The sequence below is a fragment of the Pan troglodytes genome, chromosome X (genome assembly GCF_028858775.2).
Source record: "Pan troglodytes isolate AG18354 chromosome X, NHGRI_mPanTro3-v2.0_pri, whole genome shotgun sequence".
Taxonomy (NCBI): Eukaryota; Metazoa; Chordata; class Mammalia; order Primates; family Hominidae; genus Pan; species Pan troglodytes.
In genome coordinates, this window is record NC_072421.2 from 47,603,638 (window position 1) to 47,623,868 (window position 20,231).

A 20,231-nucleotide genomic window follows, 5' to 3' on the forward strand; every position below is an offset into this window, starting at 1 on the left:
TCAGGCTGGAGTGCAGTGGTACAATCATAGCTCACTGTAACCTAGAACTCCTAGGCTCAAGCAGTCCTTTTGCCTCAGCCTCCTGAGTAGCTGGGACTATAGATGTACACCACCATGCCCAACTAATATGTTGTGGTGGTGATGGTGGTTTTGTAAAGACGGGATCTTGCTATGTTGTCCAGGCTGGTCTTGGCCTCAAGCGATCCTCCCACTTTCACCCCGCAAAGTGCTGGGATTACAGGATGAGCCATCTCACCTAGCAAAATTTTCTTGTTTTTTTTTTTTTTGACTGAGTCTCGCTCTGTCGCCCAAGCTGGAGTGCAGTGGTGCGATCTCGGCTCATTGCAACCTCCGCCTTCTGGGTTCAAGCGATTCTCCTGTCTCGCCCTCCCGAGTAGCTGGGACTACAGGTGCGTGTCACCACACCCAGCTGATTTTTTTTATTTTTAGTAGAGACGGGGTTTCACCATGTTAGCCAGGATGGTCTCTATCTCTGGACCTCGTGATCCGCCTACCTCACCCTCCCAAAGTGCTGGGATTACAGGTGTGAGCCACCATGCCCGGCAAAATTTTCATCTTTCATTATGAGTGAGATAGAGCATCTTTTCAGATACACATCATTGATATTTTTATCTGTGAATTCTGTTTACTTCCTTTCCCCATATTTTTTCCTAGTTTATTGTCTTTTGACTTGGTTAATGATGTTTTTTATTTTTCTGTTTTTTTCTCCAAGCAAAAGTATTTTATTTTTATGTAGTTGAATTTAGTAATCTTTTCTGTGGCTTCTGGATTTGGATTATAGGTTTCCCCATTTCAAGATTATAAAGAAATTATTCAGTTATTCTATGTTTTCTTTTATGATTTCATTTCTTTTTTAAGACAGAGTCTTACTCTGTCACCCAGACTGGCAGTGGCTCACCGCAGCCTCCGCCTCCCGGGTTCAAGCGATTCTCCTGCCTCAGCCTCCCAAGTAGCTGGGATTACAGGCGTATGCCACCACACCCAGCTAATTTTTGTATTTTTGGTAGAGATGGGGTTTCACCATGTTGGCCAGGCTGGTCTCGAATTCCTGACCTCAAGTGATCTGCCCACCTCGGCCTCCCAGGGTGCCACCCACACCTGGCCTATGGTTTCATTTCTTATGTTTAAATCTTTGATCTATTTCAAATATATCCTGGTATATATGTGAAGTATAGTCATAATATCTTGCACATGTCTAGGTATTTAACCTTTTTGATGAATTGTACTTGGGACCTTTCTATTTTCTAAACAGTGGTTACATTAATTTGTACCCAGCATCCTTACTGATTTATTATTTATAACAAGTTTTTCAGTTGATTCTCTTAGGCTTTGCAGGTATACTCTCATATCATTTACAAATAGTGGTAATTTTACCTTCTTTCCAGCTTTTAACCTCTTTTCTTCCTTCCCTGTTTAATTGCTTTAGCTAGTGTCTTTAGAATAATGTTAAGAATGCTGTTGATAACGGACATTCTAATGTTGTTCCCGACCAGAATTGGAATCCTGTTAGTATAGTAGCATTCTTCTGTGGCATCTAGTTTTTTCTATTTTAAATAAACATATATTGGTTGCTCTTAGAATGCTTTTTTAGTCATTATTTGTTCAAAATAATTGTTGAGCGCCTACTGAGTGCTAGGGAATATGGCAGTGAGCTAAGGGTCCCCTCATTTCCTGGAGCCCATATTCTAGTAATTTTTTAACTCACCAAAGAAACACAGATTAGGCCATGCACAGTGGTGGACGCCTGTAATCCCAGCACTTTGGAAGGCTGAGGTGGGTGGATCACTTAAGCCCAGGAATTTGAGACCAGCCTGGCAATGTGGTGAAACCCCGTCTCTACAAAAAATACAAAAATGAGCTGGGCATGGTAGTGCGTGCCTGTGGTCCCAACTACTCAGGAGGCTGAGGTGGGAGGATGGCTTGAGCTTGGGAGGTTGAGGCTGCAGTGAGCCCTGATAATGCCACTGCCCTCCAGCCTGGGCAACAGTGCCAGATCCATTCTCAAAAAAAAAAGAAAAGAAAAGAAATGCAGATGAAATCAGCTTTGAGATCATTATTTTACAGTTATTGCGGTAGGAGAAATTTTAATGAAAGAGCTGCTAGTGTCGGCAAGGTGACAGTGAAGCAGGGGCAGGGGACGTGGTGCAAGACAGGGAGGAGGAGCCTCACCCCCGGGGATCCTGCAAGCCGCATGAGACCTTGGTGAGCATTTTGGTATTTGATCCTGAGACTGAGGGGGAGCCACTAAAGGGAGTGAGATGGGTTTGAGTGGCTTTGCCTTAGAAAGCACTCACATTTGGGATTTGGGATGTAGAGACTGAACTGGGGAGGTCCAGGTAGAAGTGAGGAGAACAGCCAGGCCACAACCAAGGTGCCCCATGAGGGAAGCCAGTGGCATGGACCAGAGAGTGACATAGGGATGGAGAGCGGCAGGTTGCACTTCAGAGGTGTGGAGCAGGGATTTAGGAATCCCTGTATGGGGGCGGGCCTGAGGGCTTCCAAAGAATAGAGTAGGGGGAGGGAAAAATAGAAAGTTTACAGGGGATAAACCTGGCAGACACTGCCTTAACCAGATGACCATGGTTAACATCACCAGAGCTAAGTCATGGTGGTATCATGTACTTCTTTCTCTGATAGGATCAGAAGGGCACCTCACTTCTGTTGTATGCTCCTCCAAAAAAACCAAAACCCTACGAGAACACATCACTTGGGCCTCTTGCACCTTTTAGAAAGGGCAACCTTCTGATCCCTCCCCATCCTTCTTCCTCCACTAGTGGTGGTCGTGGTGACAGGACTGGCCGCTATGGAGCCACTGACCGCTCGCAGGATGATGGTGGGGAGAACCGCAGCCGAGACCACGACTACCGGGACATGGACTACCGTTCATATCCTCGCGAGTATGGCAGCCAGGAGGGCAAGCATGACTATGACGACTCATCTGAGGAGCAGAGTGCGGAGGTGAGGAGGGGGCGTGCTGCGCCAGGCCTGGCTGGGATGGGCTCCCAAGGGCCCTCTGTGTCTGGCTGCAGCACCGTGTGCAGGCAGCTCTCCACTCCCGTGCCTTCAGACTGTGCTCGGTGGCTTTGCCTCACCTGGAGGGCCTGTTCCCACTCCCCTCTCTGAGGGCTCCTCTCCCAACCTGGGTCTCCCTGGCTTCCACATGCTTGGCTCTGTACTTCTGAGGGCCCCTGGCCACCACTCTTTCCCTTTCTCCCTGTTGTTCAGTTCGGGCCCATGGCTCACTGTGAACCCTGTACTGCCCGCTCCCAGCCAACTTGGGCACTTGAAGAGCCTCTTCCATGGGACCCGGCGTCTGGGGTTGGGAGGACAACAAGGGGACTGCAGACCACCAAGCTGAGGAGCTCTGGGAGGCCAGCCATGGGCATTCCCAGTGTTGATAGAGCCCCTAGACAGAAGGGAAGGACCCTTCTGGAGAAGCCAGTGCCATGTTGGGTAGTTCACCCTAGTCTGCGGGATGAGGCGCGATGTTTACACCATCAGGGAGCCCCCACCCGAGGGGAAGAAACAGGCTTGCCTTAGGGGAATCCCAGTTGGAGGGGCAGTCAGGGACCTGGTCCATGCGAGCAGGCAGCTCTCCTGTCCAGCAGGCTGGGAAGGGTGTTCTTGCAAGCCCAGCCCTGGGGGGCAGTCTGTGAGCTGCCCACTGCCCTCTGGAGGGTCCAGGGCAAAAACCCCTTTGGTGGACTGCCAGGCTTCTCCAGTGGCAGCTGTCAAGCTGTGCCCAGACGTCTCCAGGAGCACTGGGCCCTGGCCAGGGTGGGAATGGAGCACCAAGTTATCTGGTGCTTCCCCACTGTGGGCGGGAGGGCTTTGGCCCCAGGCCTGGTCTGCTTAGTCCTGGAATGGATGGATTGGGCAACAGCCCAGAGCCCAACAGCCATACCGTTTTGAGCGTGGTGTGTGGTGGAGGACTGGCCAAGGCTGAGGATCAGGGACTGAGGAGGGAGTGTCTGCAGCCCTCACACCACCTCCACCAGCTCCTGCTGCCTGGCTCTGGCTGAGATCTGAAGCTGTTCTTATGCCCCCAGCTTGGTTGCAGGGTGGAACCGTAGGAGACATGCAGCCTTTGGTGGTACAGTGAAGCAATTGAGCACACCCCCTGAGCTGGCCAGAGAGGAGAGGAAAATCAAGGGTGGGGTCTGGTGTGCTGACCCCAGGCCATCTTGCCCCAAGGAGGTTTAAGCTGTGTCTTGTCAGCTACCTTTGGGAGTTCCCCCCACACCGATACTGTCACCTACCTCTCCCCACCCCCTGAAGGCAGCCCCCAAAAGGACCCCATGGAGAATTTACAGTCCCAGAAGGATTGCAGGCCGGGGCCTGCCCACCCTGCCTGCCTGAGCCTTTAGCCGGAGCCCACACATCCCTGGCTTTCAGAGCCTGCCTGCCTCACAGAGCCAGCGGCCAGCTCCTAGGCCTGCCCAGACTGACTGCCCGTCTGGTGTCACTCATCTCATTCTGTCGGCCAGGATTCCTACGAGGCCTCCCCGGGCTCCGAGACTCAGCGTAGGCGGCGGCGGCGGCACAGGCACAGCCCCACCGGCCCGCCAGGCTTCCCCCGAGACGGCGACTATCGGGACCAGGACTATCGGACCGAGCAAGGGGAGGAGGAGGAGGAGGAGGAGGATGAGGAGGAGGAGGAGAAGGCCAGTAACATCGTCATGCTGAGGATGCTGCCACAGGCAGCCACTGAGGATGACGTACGTGCCCCCCATGGCCCCGGGCAGGAGGCCAGGCTGGGTCTCCTCCAGGGCCCTCAACTTCTCCCCACCCCTCCCTCACCTGCAACCTCAGCGCCTTTCATCCCTTCTCCCCCTCCAGCTCCTATCCCCCAGCACTGATCCGTCCTCTGTGGGCAGGTCCCATCGGCCCCCCGGTCTGGAGGGAGGAGTGTCAGAGAGGCCGGCTTGGCCAAGGGACATTGGCCGTGGGTGTCTGGTAGTGGTGGGTATGGGCGGGAGAAGAGCAGTCCTGCACATTCCACTGGTCATCCAGCCATTTTGCATGTGTGCATCATGGGCCAGACGCTCACCGGGCCAGTGCTGGCTATTGCTGGTAGCAGAGATGACACTGGGGCCCTGTAACCATTGGGGGAGGGATGGGATTTTCTGAAATTTCCTTCTCTTTTTCCCCCATCCTTTTTTGTCAGCAGCCTGGCCTGGCCTCAGAGCCTTGGGTGGCTGCTAACAGCCTCCCCGCCTGCCTCCCTTTCCTCCTGTTTCCTTTTCATACATACTTCTCATGACAGCCACACTGAAGCCCCACGAGGCCTACCAGAATAACCTCCAAGAATAGTGTCCTGATCTTGGTCCTTCTTAGTCTACTCCGCCGCCCCTCACCCCCCACCCCCATGAATTCTCTGATCAGCCCTCCTCTGAAATCTGCTAGCTGCTCATTTTGTAGCAGAGAAAATCCCACTTGTGTATTTGAGGGTTTCTAAGGTCTGGCCCACCTGCCCTGTTCAGGGTCAGACAGTAGCTGGTTGCTGACATTTGTTGAGAATGTATCTCAGGGTGGGCCATGTGTTAGGTATGATTCAGTCCCCATGGCAGCCCAGCAGGGAAGGTACTCTTTGTATTCCATCCTTCGGATGAGGAAACCAAGCCCTGAGTGGGAATGTGACTTGCCCCAGGTCTCACAGCCAGTGAGTGGCAGAGCAGAGCTGGAGTCTGAACCCGGGCAGCTGGACCCTAGAGCCCACTTTTTGCTGCTTCCTCAGCCTTCCCTGAGTTTGGAGTCCTGATAAGCTCTTCTGTGTGTTTTTCCTTTTCACCCTGTGTATGGGTGTGTGTAAGGCTAATGTCCTGTCTGTTGTTTAACCTGGTGGGGAAACTGAGGCCCAGAGACATGAAGACTCCTTCCCAAGAATGGCTGGCATAGGCTCCTGGTCCTCAGTGAGAGACCTCACTGGCCTAGAGACCCTGCCTCACCTGGGCCAAATCCCGAATTGCCTCTGCAGTTTCCGTCTGGCCTACTCCATCTGGGAAGCAATCCCCAGAACTACATCTTTTTGCTTTTTGTCTCCACCCTAAGTTATTGCTACAGTCATGGTCTAGGGCACATGGCTGGGATTTGCTCAGACTCCTGTCCTCCCCAGTTTGACATTTATGTCATGGATCTCTTTTGACGCAAGCTGCAGGTCAGCGGGGCAGGGGCGGGGGTGCGGGTTATCCCCTTGCCAAGGGCAAGAATTGCATCCCAGATTTCCTTACTTCGTGGCTGCCAGCGAGCACTTTGTCAGATCACCCTGCCCACCGTTCTTAAGTGGCTGGCTCACTTGCTGTCTTGTTCTCTGTGCCCCTGAGGGTCGTCCTGCTGCCATGCTTTACCTTGCTGTGCCCATTTCTTCATTTGATTCACTTTCTGCAAGTCTGGGGCTGAAAGTCAAGACTGTGAACTGGTGTGGGCCTGGGGCTGTTGTCACTCAGGGAAAGCTGCGAAAGAGGCGGAGGAGACTGTGTGCACATCACCGATGACCCCTCGGAATCCAGAGGCCTCCAGCCAGCCTCAGGTACCCAGCGGCCCCATTGTGCTGAGCCTGCCCTACTCTATCTCCCCGTATAGATCCGTGGCCAGCTGCAGTCGCACGGCGTGCAAGCACGGGAGGTTCGGCTGATGCGGAACAAATCTTCAGGTGAGCTTTTGTTCCAGTGCCCTCCCCTTCAAGTGGCCAGCCTCAGCCTCCGAATCTCCCTCCTGCCTCTGCCTTCTCCCCCACTCCCTCCACCACCTTCCTGCCACAGCTGGGAATGGGCAGCGTGGGGGGTGCCCTCTCTTCTCTCCCACTCCCCACACTCTCCTCACAGCTCCAGCCAAAAGCCTCTTCAATGGGGCTGTCGGGGCAGGGGTGCAGCTCTGAGCTGAGCTGGGTGCTCCCTGGGGTCAGGGCCAGGGCCAGGCTCCCAGGCACCTCCTCTCTGGGACTCTGAGTATCTGAGATGGTAACCCCCTCCCATACACTCCCTTCCCTCTCCTTTCTTCTCCTTCCTCTGCCCCTCACTTTCCCCCACATTTTTTGGTAACAGCCTCTGACCAGAAAGTAGCTCTGACGTGGTGGTCCCACATGTGTGTCCCAAGGGGGAAGTGGGGGATGGCTCTTATCCAAGGACACATCCCAAGGAACAGCCAGGACTTCCTGGCCTCGCCTGTTCCCTCCCTCCCTCCCTCTTGCAGGCTGCTTGGAGCTGGCCTGAGGTTAGCAGGGTGGTGGTGGGGGGAGTTGTCTCTACAGGACCTCTGCCCAGGCTCCCCAAGGCAGGCACAGTGGGGCCTCACTCTGCCTGGGCTTCTCTCTCCATCTCTCAGTCTCTCCTCCCCACACCTCCATCTCTCTCTCTTTCTCTCTCTCTCTCTCTCTTTCTCCCTCTCTCTCTTTCTCTCTCTCTGCCCCCCCCCCAACTATATTATTCATTCCATCCTCCTATGCATCCTAACGGTTATTCTTTTGAACATTAAGCATGCCCCCCCAAGCCCCTCTCATCCAAGCCCTCCCCATGTATCTGCCTCTAAAGGACATGCTATCCTGAGGCCTCAACCCTGAGTCCCTTTCCCAAGCCTGGAATCTTGGTTGCATGTAGGTCTTGCTCTGCATCACCCCAACTACACCACACACGGACAGCTTCTGGGTCTCTCTCTCCACAAGGAGGTGTTCCAGGTGCGGCCTTCTCAATGGCCCTGGGCGCTTCTCCCAGGCACCCATTGATTCTTACCTCTAAGGTCCTCCTGGCCAATCCTGGCCACCATTCTCCTTTTGTCCAGGGGAACCTGGACTGTTTGTGGCTGTAGTCTCCACCCTGTGGCCCTGAGGTGGCTCCCTAGCGAGGCCCGCCTCCCCTGCGCTGCGGTGAGGCTGAGATGAGGTCGTGTCTTTAACCGCCCCTGGTTTCCAATGGGCCAAGAGCCTTCCTAGCCTCGCAGAGCAGCCTGGCCCAGCTTCTCTTTTGCTCCTGTGATTCAACACCTGTTACAGGACCCCTCCTGGGCACCCCTGGCCTTGAGCTGGGCCCGCCCTGGAGTTACGTATTGTGGCTTGTGTGGAGCCAGCAGCCTGCCCACCGTCCCCTCCTTCTTTGGAGGCAGATCTCTCGTATTCTTTCCCTCCCGGCTGCTTCTCTCCGTCTCTGTCACCCCAGGCTGGCTGGGCAGGTCTGCCCGAGCCCCATCTCTCTCTCTCTTCCCAGTTGGTGTGTGTGTCTCTCCCCCTACCGACCTCTGGCCTCTGTTTTTCTCCCTCCGCCTTCCCTGCCCCACCTGGCCATCTACCTTGCCCCCCACACCCGCTAGTCTTTCTCTCTCTGATTGCCTCTTTCTCTTTCTTCCTTTTTCCTCTTCCCCTTTCCCTCTCTGCCCCCGTCCTCTCCCCTCGGGTCCCGCCCCCGGGAACGCCGTGTGTCCAAAGCTGTTGACTAACCCACTGCGTCTGTATCTGAATGCTGTCTCCAGGTCAGAGCCGGGGCTTCGCCTTCGTCGAGTTTAGTCACTTGCAGGACGCTACACGATGGATGGAAGCCAATCAGGTTGCTTTGCCGCACTTGAACCCCCCCCCAAACAAATACTACTTTGTAATCGAGCGCTCCCCATCGCCTGATTCTTATGGACACAGTTCCCTGCCCTGTGGCCCTGTGTCCCATCCCCCCGCCCCCTCTCTCCCCTTCCTGACCCTCACTATCTCCTCTTCCCATCTCTCGCTACCCCACTGGGCTTCTCATCCAGAGCCCACACTCACCACTGGCCCCTTCCTACCACCAGGCACTAGTGCTGCCCCTTCACCTCTCCCAGCTGAGCGTTCAGAGAAAGAGCTGCCAGGGTGGGTTCTTTCACCTAGCTTCCCACTCCCCCGGGGCTGGTGGGGGGGGCACCCCTCTCTGGGGTTAGCCAGAGCCAGGACCTCATTCCACCCTCAGGACCACTGGAAGTCCTGCCAGTAAGGAGCTTAGCTATTGGCACAGTCACTAGCAAGACTCATTTTGTCAGCCCCATCCCTGCATGTGAATTTGGCCCCTTGATTTTCATGCAAGGGGACAGCACTGCTCTGTTGATCTCAAGTTCCCGTCGAGTATGATAGTTTTATCGACACCCTGGCCTCACTTCGCCGCCCCTACCCTTCCTATCACATCTCCGCACTCGCAGGAGGCACCACCTCAGGCAGCTCTGTCTTCTCGGCAAGGACCTGTGCACAGTCAGCCCTGGGGGGAGCCTGTCCCCCAAGCCTGGCACGGGATCCCAACTCAGCAGCTTTGGGACCTCCGAGACCCAAATATCTGCCTGGTCACCCACCCCTGCCCAGATCCCTGGTGTAGGGCACTGGAGAGAAGTTTCAGGGGAGGAAGGGGCAGAGGTGGTAGAATGGGGGATCCCGGCAGAGGCAGCCCTGGGGCTGTCTCCTCGGGGTTGGTAGGCTAGTGCCATGGGCCCAGGACCCAGCCATCCATGGGAAGACGGCCTCATGGCAGAAACTTCCATCTGTTCGAAATGGCTCTTTCTTTTTCCCCTTCTCCAGCACTAGCGCACCTGCGCTCTCTTTCTCTTTTTCTCCCCTCTCCCTCCCCCTCCCTGTCTCCCCTCACCCCCCAAGTGTAGCCTGTGTAGTCCTGGCCCTGGGTGTGGCCTGGCAGTGTCAGGGCCGAGTGGGGGTTTCTCCCCACTGTCCGGCAAGCGTCGGTCAGCCGAACACTGTGTGCCTGGTGGTGTGTGTTCACATGTGTGCGTGCGTGTGCCCGGCAGAGCAGCAAACAGCTGCGCCCGAGAGCTGTGGCGCTTTCCCTCCCTACCTCCCTTCTTCCCTCCATCCGCTCTCCGACCTCCCTCCGTTCCCTGTCCCTCATCCATCCAGCTGAAGGGCTCGCTCACTCTCTTCTCCTGTGCTGAAACGGTGCGTGGGGCACTGCTGCCTGGACCTCACTGTGCTCTGCTTTTTCCCGCAGCACTCCCTCAACATCCTGGGCCAGAAGGTGTCGATGCACTACAGTGACCCCAAGCCCAAGATCAATGAGGACTGGCTGTGCAATAAGGTACAGGGGCGGTGGGCAGCAGTTGTCATGGACAGAGACAGCAACAGCAGTGGCGGCGATCCCTCCCTTCCTCTCCCGCTCTTTCTCCCTCCGTCTCTCCCCCTCCCCCAATCTCTCCTCTCCCTCTGTCTCTCTCTCTCTCTCTCTCTCTCTCATTCTCTATCCCTTGCTCGCTCAGCTTGAGTAGTCACCATTCCTAGCCAGCCATATACAAATGTGTAGTGAGCGTTCACTTGGTGCAGGCTCTGTCCTCCTAAAATGCAGTCTTGCCTGGAGTTCCAGTAGACTTTAAGGAAATATATACGTGGATGATGAATTAGTGACAGTGTAGACATGAAGTGGTGGTGTGGAGAATGTGGGCTTCAGAGCCAGACTGGCTGAAATGAGACTATCCCAGATCGGCCTTGATTTTGGCCAAGGTGCTTAGCCTCTCTTTGCCTCACTTTCCCCATCTCTAAAATGTGAATATTAATGACACCTCTCCCAAAAGGTGGTTGGGAGGATTCAGCTGTGTTAATGAGAGGGTAACACTCAGAACAGCGCCTGGCCCACATTTAACACAGTCGAATTGTTAACTGTAATCATGAAAGAAAAGCACAGAGCATTCTGAGAGCCCATATCAGGTGGCTCAAGCCTGAAGGCCACTCTGACCAGGCCAAGTCAAACCTGAAACTGGAGGCTATGGTTTTGTAGTCACCTCTGTCTTCCCTGAGGGGAAGCTGAGGCTCAGAGAGGTGGAACCATGGGTGAACCTTTAGCTGTGCCCTGTGCCTTGCTCCTGATCACAGGGACTTGGATGCCACAGTGGCTTCAGGTCTGCCCTGGGGCCAGCGTTGTGATTCCACAGTTTGTAGAGGCCCCAACCCTCTCCCCAGGAAGTACTCTGCCTAGTCAGGGAGAGTGGTGCATCTGTTTTAAAAAAAAAAGTCCCATCAGAGGATTGGTGCTTAACATTTCTGGAGAGATAAAGACAAAGTGACAGTGGAACTCCTTCCTGTATTTCCAGATAGCCTCAAAACCAGGGAATTCTTTTTTTTTTTTTTTTGAGACAGGATCTGGCTCTGTCGCCCAGGCTGGAGTGCAGCAATCTGGGCTCACTGCAACCTCTGTCTCCAGCGCTCAAGCCATCAGCCTCCAGAGTAGCTGGGACCACAGGCGCATGCCACCACGCCCACTAATTTTTGCCTTTTTTTTTTTTTTTTGGTAGAGACAGGGTTTCGTCATGTTTGCCAGGCTGGTCTTGAACTCCTGAGCTCAAGCAGTCCTCACGCCTCAGCCTCCCAAAGTGCTGGGATTACAGGCGTGAGCCACCACGCCCAGCCCAAAACCAGGGAATTCTCTTGAACTCCTTCCCCTCCCCTGCATCCTGTTGGCCACCAGGTCCTGTCACTTCCATCACAGAAACGCCACCTTCCCTCCCTCGCCATTCCCGCTGCTCATGCCAATCGTCACGCTCTCACCCACTCGCTGTGGAGCCCTCTCTGGTATGCTGGCCTCTTGTCCTCTTTCTCCCACGCCCTCACCTGGAACATTCCTCAAAACCACCTCTGACTACCCACGCCTCTCCTCGTCTGCTTAACCAGCCCCAGCTCAGCTTAAGCATAAGATCCTCCATTACCTAACTGGCTTCCTTCCCCGGCCTTGGCTTTTGCTTCTCCCCTTACTCTCCCACACCAGTTTCGGAAAGTCCATTGTTCCCTCCGATAACAATCCCTCCCCAGCAAGGCTTAACAAAATGAAACTTCTGGGCATCCCAGGTCACACCTCCCTGCTTCTGTGCAGGGACTGTCCCTGCCGAGTAAATGGCACCCCACCCCCAGCCCATTTCCCTCCCGGAGCCCCTGCTGGATGGTCCATGCAGACCGACCTGCCCCTCTTCATGCTGCATCTGCCCCTGTGCTATTAGGCCATGAGGGCAGAGACCATGTTCTGGCCATGTGCAGCAGGGCCTGGCCCAGGAGTGGTGCTTAGTACCTGAGTCTGGAACAGAGATGGAGTGTCGTAGAAGCTGGGTCTGCAGATGCTGGAACATTCAAGGAAAATTTCTCAAGCGTAGCAGGATCCAACCCAGTCCTAGAGCTAAGAGGAGGGGTGCGGGTCTGGCTACTGACTTCTAGGGCTGAAACACTGAAAGGTTTCTGAATAGAGAAGCAAGTTTCAGGGAGAGGAACCTAATAAAGGGATTGAATACATGAGGTGGGGAACAGTCCTGGGAGTTGGTGGCCTTAAGAAGGCAGAGGAAGGAGAGGAGGGAGTTGTTGTACCAAATGGGGGAGTTGTTTATTCCTGAGCTGAGCGGGTTGGCACAGAGGACAAATGAGAGTCTGGAAAGGGAAGATGCACAGTACTGAGAACAACATCAGAAGGTTCAGAAGGCACCTGCCACGTAGGGGCTTTCCTTCCTGGGGCACTGCGGGGTCCCTGGGAGATCTCTTCATCCAAGTTTGGAGGGTGCAGTGGGAAATCCCTGCTCCCTCTGACGGCCTGGCCTGTGCCTCACAGTGTGGCGTCCAGAACTTCAAACGCCGAGAGAAGTGCTTCAAATGTGGCGTGCCCAAGTCAGGTGAGGCCCACCTACCTCTCGCACTCTCCAGGGCGGGGCGGTTGGGGAGAAGGGAAGGGTGAGGGGTCTGTGCTCAGGGCACAGTCGTGGAGCCTTATCACCAGCCTGTCTCCCACTGCCCCTGACAGAGGCGGAGCAGAAGCTGCCCCTCGGCACGAGGCTGGATCAGCAGACACTGCCACTGGGTGGCCGGGAGCTGAGCCAGGGCCTGCTTCCCCTGCCGCAGCCCTACCAGGCCCAGGGAGTCCTGGCCTCCCAAGCCCTGTCACAGGGCTCGGAGCCAAGCTCAGAGAACGCCAATGACAGTGAGTCAGTTGTTCCTTCTTCCTCTGTGCCCTAGGGTGTCGGGCTGGGCTCACCAAGACCAGAGAAATGGCAGTGAGCAGGACCTCATCCTCATGGAATCTCCACTTGGTGCGGGGATAGACATTTGATGTAGGGAGAACAGGGGGAGTGGCAACATCCCACCTGACTTTGGGGGTGTGTCGGGAAGGTTCTCAGCAGACAGGCAGCCAGGCTGGCACCTGGACCGCCAAGCAGAGTTGATCCTGGAGGAAGCAGTGAGGGAAGCGGCAGTTGCAAAGGCACGGAGCGGGTGGGGGCAGAGGAAAGGGAGCAGTGGGGGCATTGAAGGGCAGGGCTGGCAAGAGTGCCAGGGGTGTCCTCTAACATTGGGCCCCTTCCCACAGCCATCATTTTGCGCAACCTGAACCCACACAGCACCATGGATTCCATCCTGGGGGCCCTGGCACCCTACGCGGTGCTGTCCTCCTCCAACGTGCGCGTCATAAAGGACAAGCAGACCCAACTGAACCGCGGCTTTGCCTTCATCCAGCTCTCCACCATCGTGGTGAGGGCGGCACAGTTGGGGGCCGGGCAGCCAGGGTCCCGGCCCCCGGGGTGGAGACGAGGGTCCTTTTCCCCAGCCTCCCACCGCGGCTGCCAGCCTGGAAATCGGGCAATGGAGCCGGGGGCCTCCCCGGGCCTGACCCTTCTGTCCCTGCCTCCCCTCCTCCCACAGGAGGCAGCCCAGCTGCTGCAGATCCTGCAGGCCCTGCACCCACCACTCACTATCGACGGCAAGACCATCAATGTTGAGTTTGCCAAGGGTTCTAAGAGGTCAGGGCCCCACCTGTGTGCCTTCCCACCCTTCCCCTCCCCACCCTCCCACTCCCCCCTACCGCTTGGGGCCTCCTATCTCACTCCCAGTCTCTAACATCCTCCTCAGGGACATGGCCTCCAATGAAGGCAGTCGCATCAGTGCTGCCTCTGTGGCCAGCACTGCCATTGCTGCGGCCCAGTGGGCCATCTCACAGGTACTCAGACCCCTTGTGCCTCCCAGCGTCCTGAGACCTGGGCTTTCTCAACCCTCCTGCACCCTCTCTGAAGCAGGAAGGCTGGCTTGCTATCCATGGATGCAAAACCCTCTCCCAGTAGCTGGCATGGCTATTCTACCTTGCTCCTGGCTCTCTAGACCCCCTGGGACATTCCCCTTCATCATCACCGCAGCTTTCTTCCCAATTGCCTCCCATGCGCTCATGTACGACGCCATTGTGCCTGGCATTCTGTGCTGTTTGGTGGAGTTTTTATTGTCCTGAATAGGTATGATATACACATATCCTTATATGTAATATATATATGATATACACGTATCATATGTTCCTGAATAAAAATAACGTATAAGTGGTTGAGAGAAAATTGGGAGAAGAGAATAAAGAAGTAAGAAGATGGTGTCTTCCTTGGCCTGACACCCAACACACACACCACACACAGCAGAATCAGCAGAATCAGCCCTGGAACATTTTGGCGTTCGTCTGTTTTTCTGTCTTGTGTTTGCCACTGGCCTATTTGTTCTCTTGTGGCCAGGCAACCCTCGCTTTCCACTTGTCTTAAGGCTGCATGCTTTGTCTGTCAGGTAGAAATACTAGCCCCACGTGTGGGACAGATGCTTCTAGCAGGTTCCCCACCCCCCATCCCCACACCTTCCTGTTCTAATGAACCCTTCCCACCTGCCCTTCAGGCCTCCCAAGGTGGGGAGGGTACCTGGGCCACCTCCGAGGAGCCGCCAGTCGACTACAGCTACTACCAACAGGATGAGGGCTATGGCAACAGCCAGGGCACAGAGTCTTCCCTCTATGCCCATGGCTACCTCAAGGGCACCAAGGGCCCTGGCATCACTGGAACCAAAGGGGATCCTACTGGAGCAGGTGAGCCCCAGCATCTCTTTCTGCAGCTGTGGTGGGGGCCAGCAGGCATAAAGTCCCCGGCCCCATTATTCACAGGCATTCTCCCTGCCCTGTCCCTCCTTACAGGTCCTGAGGCCTCCCTAGAGCCTGGGGCCGACTCTGTGTCGATGCAGGCTTTCTCTCGTGCCCAGCCTGGTGCTGCTCCTGGCATCTACCAACAATCAGCCGAGGCGAGCAGTAGCCAGGGCACTGCTGCCAACAGCCAGGTGAGTGAGCCCTGTGGGTATGTATCCCGGGGAGGCAGGCAGGCGGCAGGGGTGGCATGGGCAGACACTGAGCCCTGTTCTCCTGTCTGGCCCCATGACCAGTCGTATACCATCATGTCACCCGCTGTGCTCAAATCTGAGCTCCAGAGCCCTACCCATCCTAGTTCTGCTCTCCCACCGGCCACCAGCCCCACTGCCCAGGAATCCTACAGCCAGTACCGTGAGTAGCCACAGCCTGTGGGTAGGGGTGGGGAGTTCTTAATAAAGCAGGGAATAGTGTGACCCCATTCCCCTCACCCCCTAGCTGTTCCCGACGTCTCTACCTACCAGTACGATGAGACCTCTGGCTACTACTATGACCCCCAGACCGGCCTCTACTATGACCCCAACTCCCAGGTAATAGGGCAGCCCAGGGAGGGATGGGATCGGGTCAGGTCGCGTCAGGAGCAGCTGGCCCTGCAGGTTCCCTTCACAAGGTCTTCCCTCACATCCCCTCTTCCCTCCTCCTCCCTCAGTATTACTACAATGCTCAGAGCCAGCAGTACCTGTACTGGGATGGGGAGAGGCGGACCTATGTTCCCGCCCTGGAGCAGTCGGCCGACGGACATAAGGAGACAGGGGCACCCTCGAAGGAGGGCAAAGAGAAGAAGGAGAAGCACAAGACCAAGACAGCTCAACAGGTGAACACCAGGGTCCAGCAGTCACTGGCTGGCTGTGTGATGTCTTCCAGCAACGGCACTCTGTCAGCTCTTGCCCTCTCCTGCCAAGGGAGATGGCGGGCAGGTGTGGATGTGGGCAGTGACTGCTTAGCAGACCATGCTCTTGCCCCAGCTCTGCTCTTTGCTGAATGGCCTTGAGCCAGAGCAGTCTCCTCAGTGTGTGGCAGGGTTGCCCAACTCCAGGAGGTGGCTTGTGCCATCCGAGTGAGCCCTGTCAGGTGTCTTCTGTCCCATGGTGGGGACCCTCACATTCTGCTGGTGAATATACATGTATGCCAGAGAAATTCTCACAGGCCATAAGGGGGTGGGCAGGAAAAAAGCCCTGCAGTGTTTTGTGGGAGTGGGCAGATGGAGGGCACCTCAGTGTCTCTCTGTGGAGAAAGGGTGTGACACTGTGAGCGTAGCGTTTACAAGCAAGCACTAAGTGTTCCCTCAGCAACCTGATGAATTCTAAAAATGGTGCTGTGCTGGGGGGAACATGGAAATATAGAATGTGGCATTGTGTCATGCATATAAATTAAAGTTATACACAGATAAACATTCCTATGCATTTTTAAATGATAAAATGGAAATGCACAACAAATGTGACAGCGTGGGTGTATGTCAGGGGAAGAGGAGTGTCTTCATCCATTTGCTGCTCCATAACAATACCACAGACTGGGTAATTTATAAGGAAAAGAGATTGATTTGGCTCACAGTTCTGTAGGCAGGGAAGCCCAGTGGTGTTGGCATCTGGTGAGGGCCTTCTTGCTGCATCATAACATGGCAAAGGGCAAGAGAGCATGCATGAGAGCAAGAGAAAATTGGGCCAAACTCCCCCTTTTTATCTGGAACCCACTCAGTGATGGCATTAAATGGAGACTCAAAAGGTGGAGGGGGGCCGGGAGCCGTGGCTCATGCCTGTAATCCCAGCAGTTTGGGAGGCTGGGGTGGGCTGATCACCTGAGGTCAGGAGTTTGAGACCAGCCTGGCCAACATGGCGAAACCCCGTCTCTACTAAAAATACAAAAATTAGCCAGGCATGGTGGCAGGCGCCTGTAATCCCGGCTACTCAGGAAGCTGAGGCAGGAGAATCACTTGAACCCAGGAGGCGGAGGTTGCAGTGAGCTGAGATCGTGCCATTGCACTCCAGCCTGGGCAACAAGAGCGAGACTCCTTCTCAAAATATATATATATTATATATATATAAAGGTGGAGGAGATGGGAGGGGGTGAAGGATGAAAAATTACTTAATGGGTATGATGTACATTATTTGGCTGATGGATGCTCTAAGAACCCTGACTTCAGCACTATACAATCTGTGCATGTAACAAAAGCACTTGTTTATTTTATTTATTTATTTATTATTTTTTTGAGATGGAGTTTCGCTCTTATCATCCAGGCTGGAGTGCAGTGGCGCAATCTCGGATCACTGCAGCCTCCACCTCCTGGGTTCAAGGAATTCTTCTCCCTCAGCCTCCCGAGTAGCTGGGATTACAGGCATCCGCCACCATGCCCAGCTAATTTTTTTGTAATTTTAGTAGAGACGGGTTTTCGCCATGTTGGCCAGGCTGGTCTCAAACTCCTGACCTCAGGTGATGTGCCTGTCTCGGCCTCCCAAAGTGCTGGGATTATAGGCATGAGCCACCGCGCCTGGCTACAAAAGCACTTGTTACCCCATAAACTTATACAATTTCTTTAAAAAGCAGCCGCGATCTCTTGAGGAGGGCAGAGCCTTTGTGACCTAATCACCTCTGAAAGGCCCTGCCTGTCAACACTGTTGCATCAGGGATTAAATTTATCTTTTGAGATGGAGTTTCACTCTTGTTGCCTGGGCTGGAGTGCAATGGTGCAATCTCAGCACACTGCAGCCTCCGCCTCCCGGGTTCAAGGAATTCTCCTGCCTCAGCCTTCCAAGTAGCTGGGATTACAGGCATCCACCACCACGCCCAGCTAATTTTGTATTTTTTTAGTAGAGCTGGGGTTTCACTGTGTTAGCCAGGCTGGTCTCAAACTCCTGACCTCAAGTGATCCACCCGCCTTGGCCTCCCAAAGTGCTGGGATTACAGGTGTGAGCCACTGCACTCAGCCGGGATAAAGGCTCCACCTGTGAACACTGTTGCATTAGGGATTACATTTCTGACACATGAACTTTGAGGGACAAAAAACATAGCAGAGAACACAGCCAGAGAGGGGCTTGGCAAGAAGCACTGGTGACTGGTGACAGAAAATAGGAACTTGCACTACTGTGTCCCTCACCTTCTGATTGTTCTGCCTCAGCTTCCACTCATCTGCCTCCCAGATGGGCCCACCACTCTGTCCACACTGCTTCTGCCACCTCACCATTGCAAACCAGTGGGGGTGGGGGCACAGGGTGTGTTCAGTGATGAGGTCAGGAGTAGCCAGGTGCCAAGTGCCTTGCAGGCTGTGGTTGCGAGTTTGGGTTTATTCTTGGTGTGATGGGAGGCGAAGGAAGGGTTTTAAGGACATTGTATTTGGGGGTGGGAGTGGCTTATACTTCATGAAAGAGCGCTCTGCTGGGAAAGGTGGTCAGGAACCGTAGCCCAGAGGCCAGATGAAGCCTTCTGCAGTGGTTCGGACTAGGGATAGTGGCCGGCCCGTGTTTGAGGATGCAGGGCAGTGGGTCAGCAGATAGAGTTAGTAGCCCCAGGGGCATGAGGGTTCTGGGAACCTCACCTCCACCCTCACCCCCAGATTGCCAAGGACATGGAACGCTGGGCCCGCAGTCTCAACAAACAAAAAGAAAACTTCAAAAATAGCTTCCAGCCTATCAGCTCCCTGCGAGATGACGAGAGGCGGGAGTCAGCCACTGCAGATGCTGGCTATGCCATCCTCGAGAAGAAGGTGTGTTGGGGCCACCCCCCTGCACCCTGCCCCACAATCTTGTCCTTCCTTTGGGCCCTCTGTGGAGTCCCTGAATTTCTGTGTCCCTCCACCCCAGGGAGCACTAGCCGAGAGACAGCACACCAGCATGGATCTCCCGAAATTGGCCAGTGACGACCGCCCAGTGAGTGCCCAAGGCAGAGAGGGGCGTGGGCTCTGATCTGGCCAGGCCTGACCGCCCACCCTCACCCTCTACAGAGCCCTCCGCGAGGACTGGTGGCAGCCTACAGCGGGGAGAGTGACAGTGAGGAGGAGCAGGAGCGTGGGGGCCCTGAGCGGGAGGAGAAGCTCACCGACTGGCAGAAGCTGGCCTGTCTGCTCTGCCGACGCCAGTTCCCCAGCAAAGAGGCGCTCATCCGGCACCAGCAGCTCTCAGGGCTCCACAAGGTAACAGCGGATGGTTGGCAGGGCATGCTGGGGCCTGGCCCACTGAGGCTTAGCCTCTTCACTTCTCATCCTGTCCCTCTTGCAGCAAAACCTTGAGATTCACCGGCGAGCCCACTTGTCAGAAAACGAGCTAGAAGCACTAGAGAAGAATGACATGGAGGTGAGGTGTGACCTGCCCCTGGGCTCCCTCCCCTGTGTCCCTTCCAAGTCCCCATCACCTCAGGCAGCTGGAGTTCAATTTCTCACGTGTTAACCCCGTGAGCCTTCTTCCCCATTTTCCTATCCTGGCTGCTTGTGCCTGTGATGGCCTGACCCTCAGGACCTGAGCCTCATTAGCCAGATGCCCTGTGGGACCCCACTCCCCATGCCTGTGTTGCCTGAGAAAAGAGACCAGCTCCCCAACATTCACATACACATACAAACTTTCAGCAAATGAAGTACCGGGACCGTGCAGCTGAACGCAGAGAAAAGTATGGCATCCCTGAGCCGCCAGAGCCCAAGAGGAGGAAGTACGGCGGCATATCCACAGCCTCTGTGTGAGTGGCTGGGCTAGGTGAGGGGGTCTGGAGCCTGGGGCCGGGGCCGGCAGGCCGACCACTCATGCTGTGCACTGCCCCTGCAGAGACTTCGAGCAGCCTACTCGGGACGGGCTGGGCAGTGACAACATTGGCAGTCGGATGCTCCAGGCCATGGGCTGGAAAGAGGGCAGCGGCCTGGGCCGCAAGAAGCAGGGCATTGTAACGCCTATCGAGGTGAGTCTCAGGCAGTCCTGTCCCATCCCCCAGCACCCCTCACAGCATCCCCCACCAGCCTGACAGAGCCTGCCTCCCTCACACAGGCCCAAACACGGGTGCGGGGCTCCGGCCTGGGTGCACGGGGCAGCTCCTACGGGGTCACCTCAACCGAGTCCTACAAGGAGACACTGCACAAGACAATGGTGACCCGCTTCAACGAGGCCCAGTGAGCAGCTTCAAGAGCAACTTCTCCACATGTTGGGTGTCCATCCTGGGGCAGGGAAGGACAGAGTGTTGGATGGCTGGGACGGGGCCTTGCTCTTGTCAGCCAGCCCACTCCCCAGCCAGAGAGGGCTTGACCAAATCAAATTGAGGTGGTGACTTTTGTTGGAAAATTGGGCTGGGATCATGTCCTTTTTTGTAATAAAAGCTGAAAAGTCTGCA

General features: G+C 55.3%; 1 protein-coding gene across 8 annotated transcripts in view; it reads left to right on the plus strand.

Annotated features, from left to right (window-relative positions):
- The window catches only part of RBM10 (RNA binding motif protein 10), a 41,431-nt gene extending 21,200 nt beyond the window's left edge, over positions 1-20,231 (plus strand). For 2 of the 8 annotated variants that reach the window (XM_063804117.1, XM_016942697.2), the window contains exons 3-24: positions 2,796-2,979; positions 4,509-4,739; positions 6,604-6,673; positions 8,482-8,555; positions 9,963-10,049; positions 12,552-12,612; positions 12,741-12,917; positions 13,302-13,459; positions 13,634-13,731; positions 13,841-13,928; positions 14,633-14,819; positions 14,925-15,064; positions 15,167-15,284; positions 15,369-15,460; positions 15,580-15,744; positions 18,478-18,627; positions 18,725-18,790; positions 18,865-19,053; positions 19,139-19,213; positions 19,483-19,589; positions 19,676-19,805; positions 19,892-20,231. In XM_063804117.1, coding sequence (XP_063660187.1) covers positions 2,796-2,979; positions 4,509-4,739; positions 6,604-6,673; positions 8,482-8,555; positions 9,963-10,049; positions 12,552-12,612; positions 12,741-12,917; positions 13,302-13,459; positions 13,634-13,731; positions 13,841-13,928; positions 14,633-14,819; positions 14,925-15,064; positions 15,167-15,284; positions 15,369-15,460; positions 15,580-15,744; positions 18,478-18,627; positions 18,725-18,790; positions 18,865-19,053; positions 19,139-19,213; positions 19,483-19,589; positions 19,676-19,805; positions 19,892-20,017 — 2,773 coding nt within the window. In that variant the 3' untranslated portion in view covers positions 20,018-20,231. Of the gene's footprint in view, positions 1-2,795; positions 2,980-4,508; positions 4,740-6,603; positions 6,674-8,481; positions 8,556-9,962; positions 10,050-12,551; positions 12,613-12,740; positions 12,918-13,301; positions 13,463-13,633; positions 13,732-13,840; positions 13,929-14,632; positions 14,820-14,924; positions 15,065-15,166; positions 15,285-15,368; positions 15,461-15,579; positions 15,745-18,477; positions 18,628-18,724; positions 18,791-18,864; positions 19,054-19,138; positions 19,214-19,482; positions 19,590-19,675; positions 19,806-19,891 lie in introns of all 8 variants that reach the window. The other 6 variants (XM_016942698.3, XM_016942696.3, XM_063804118.1 and 3 more) reach the window with 3 other exon arrangements.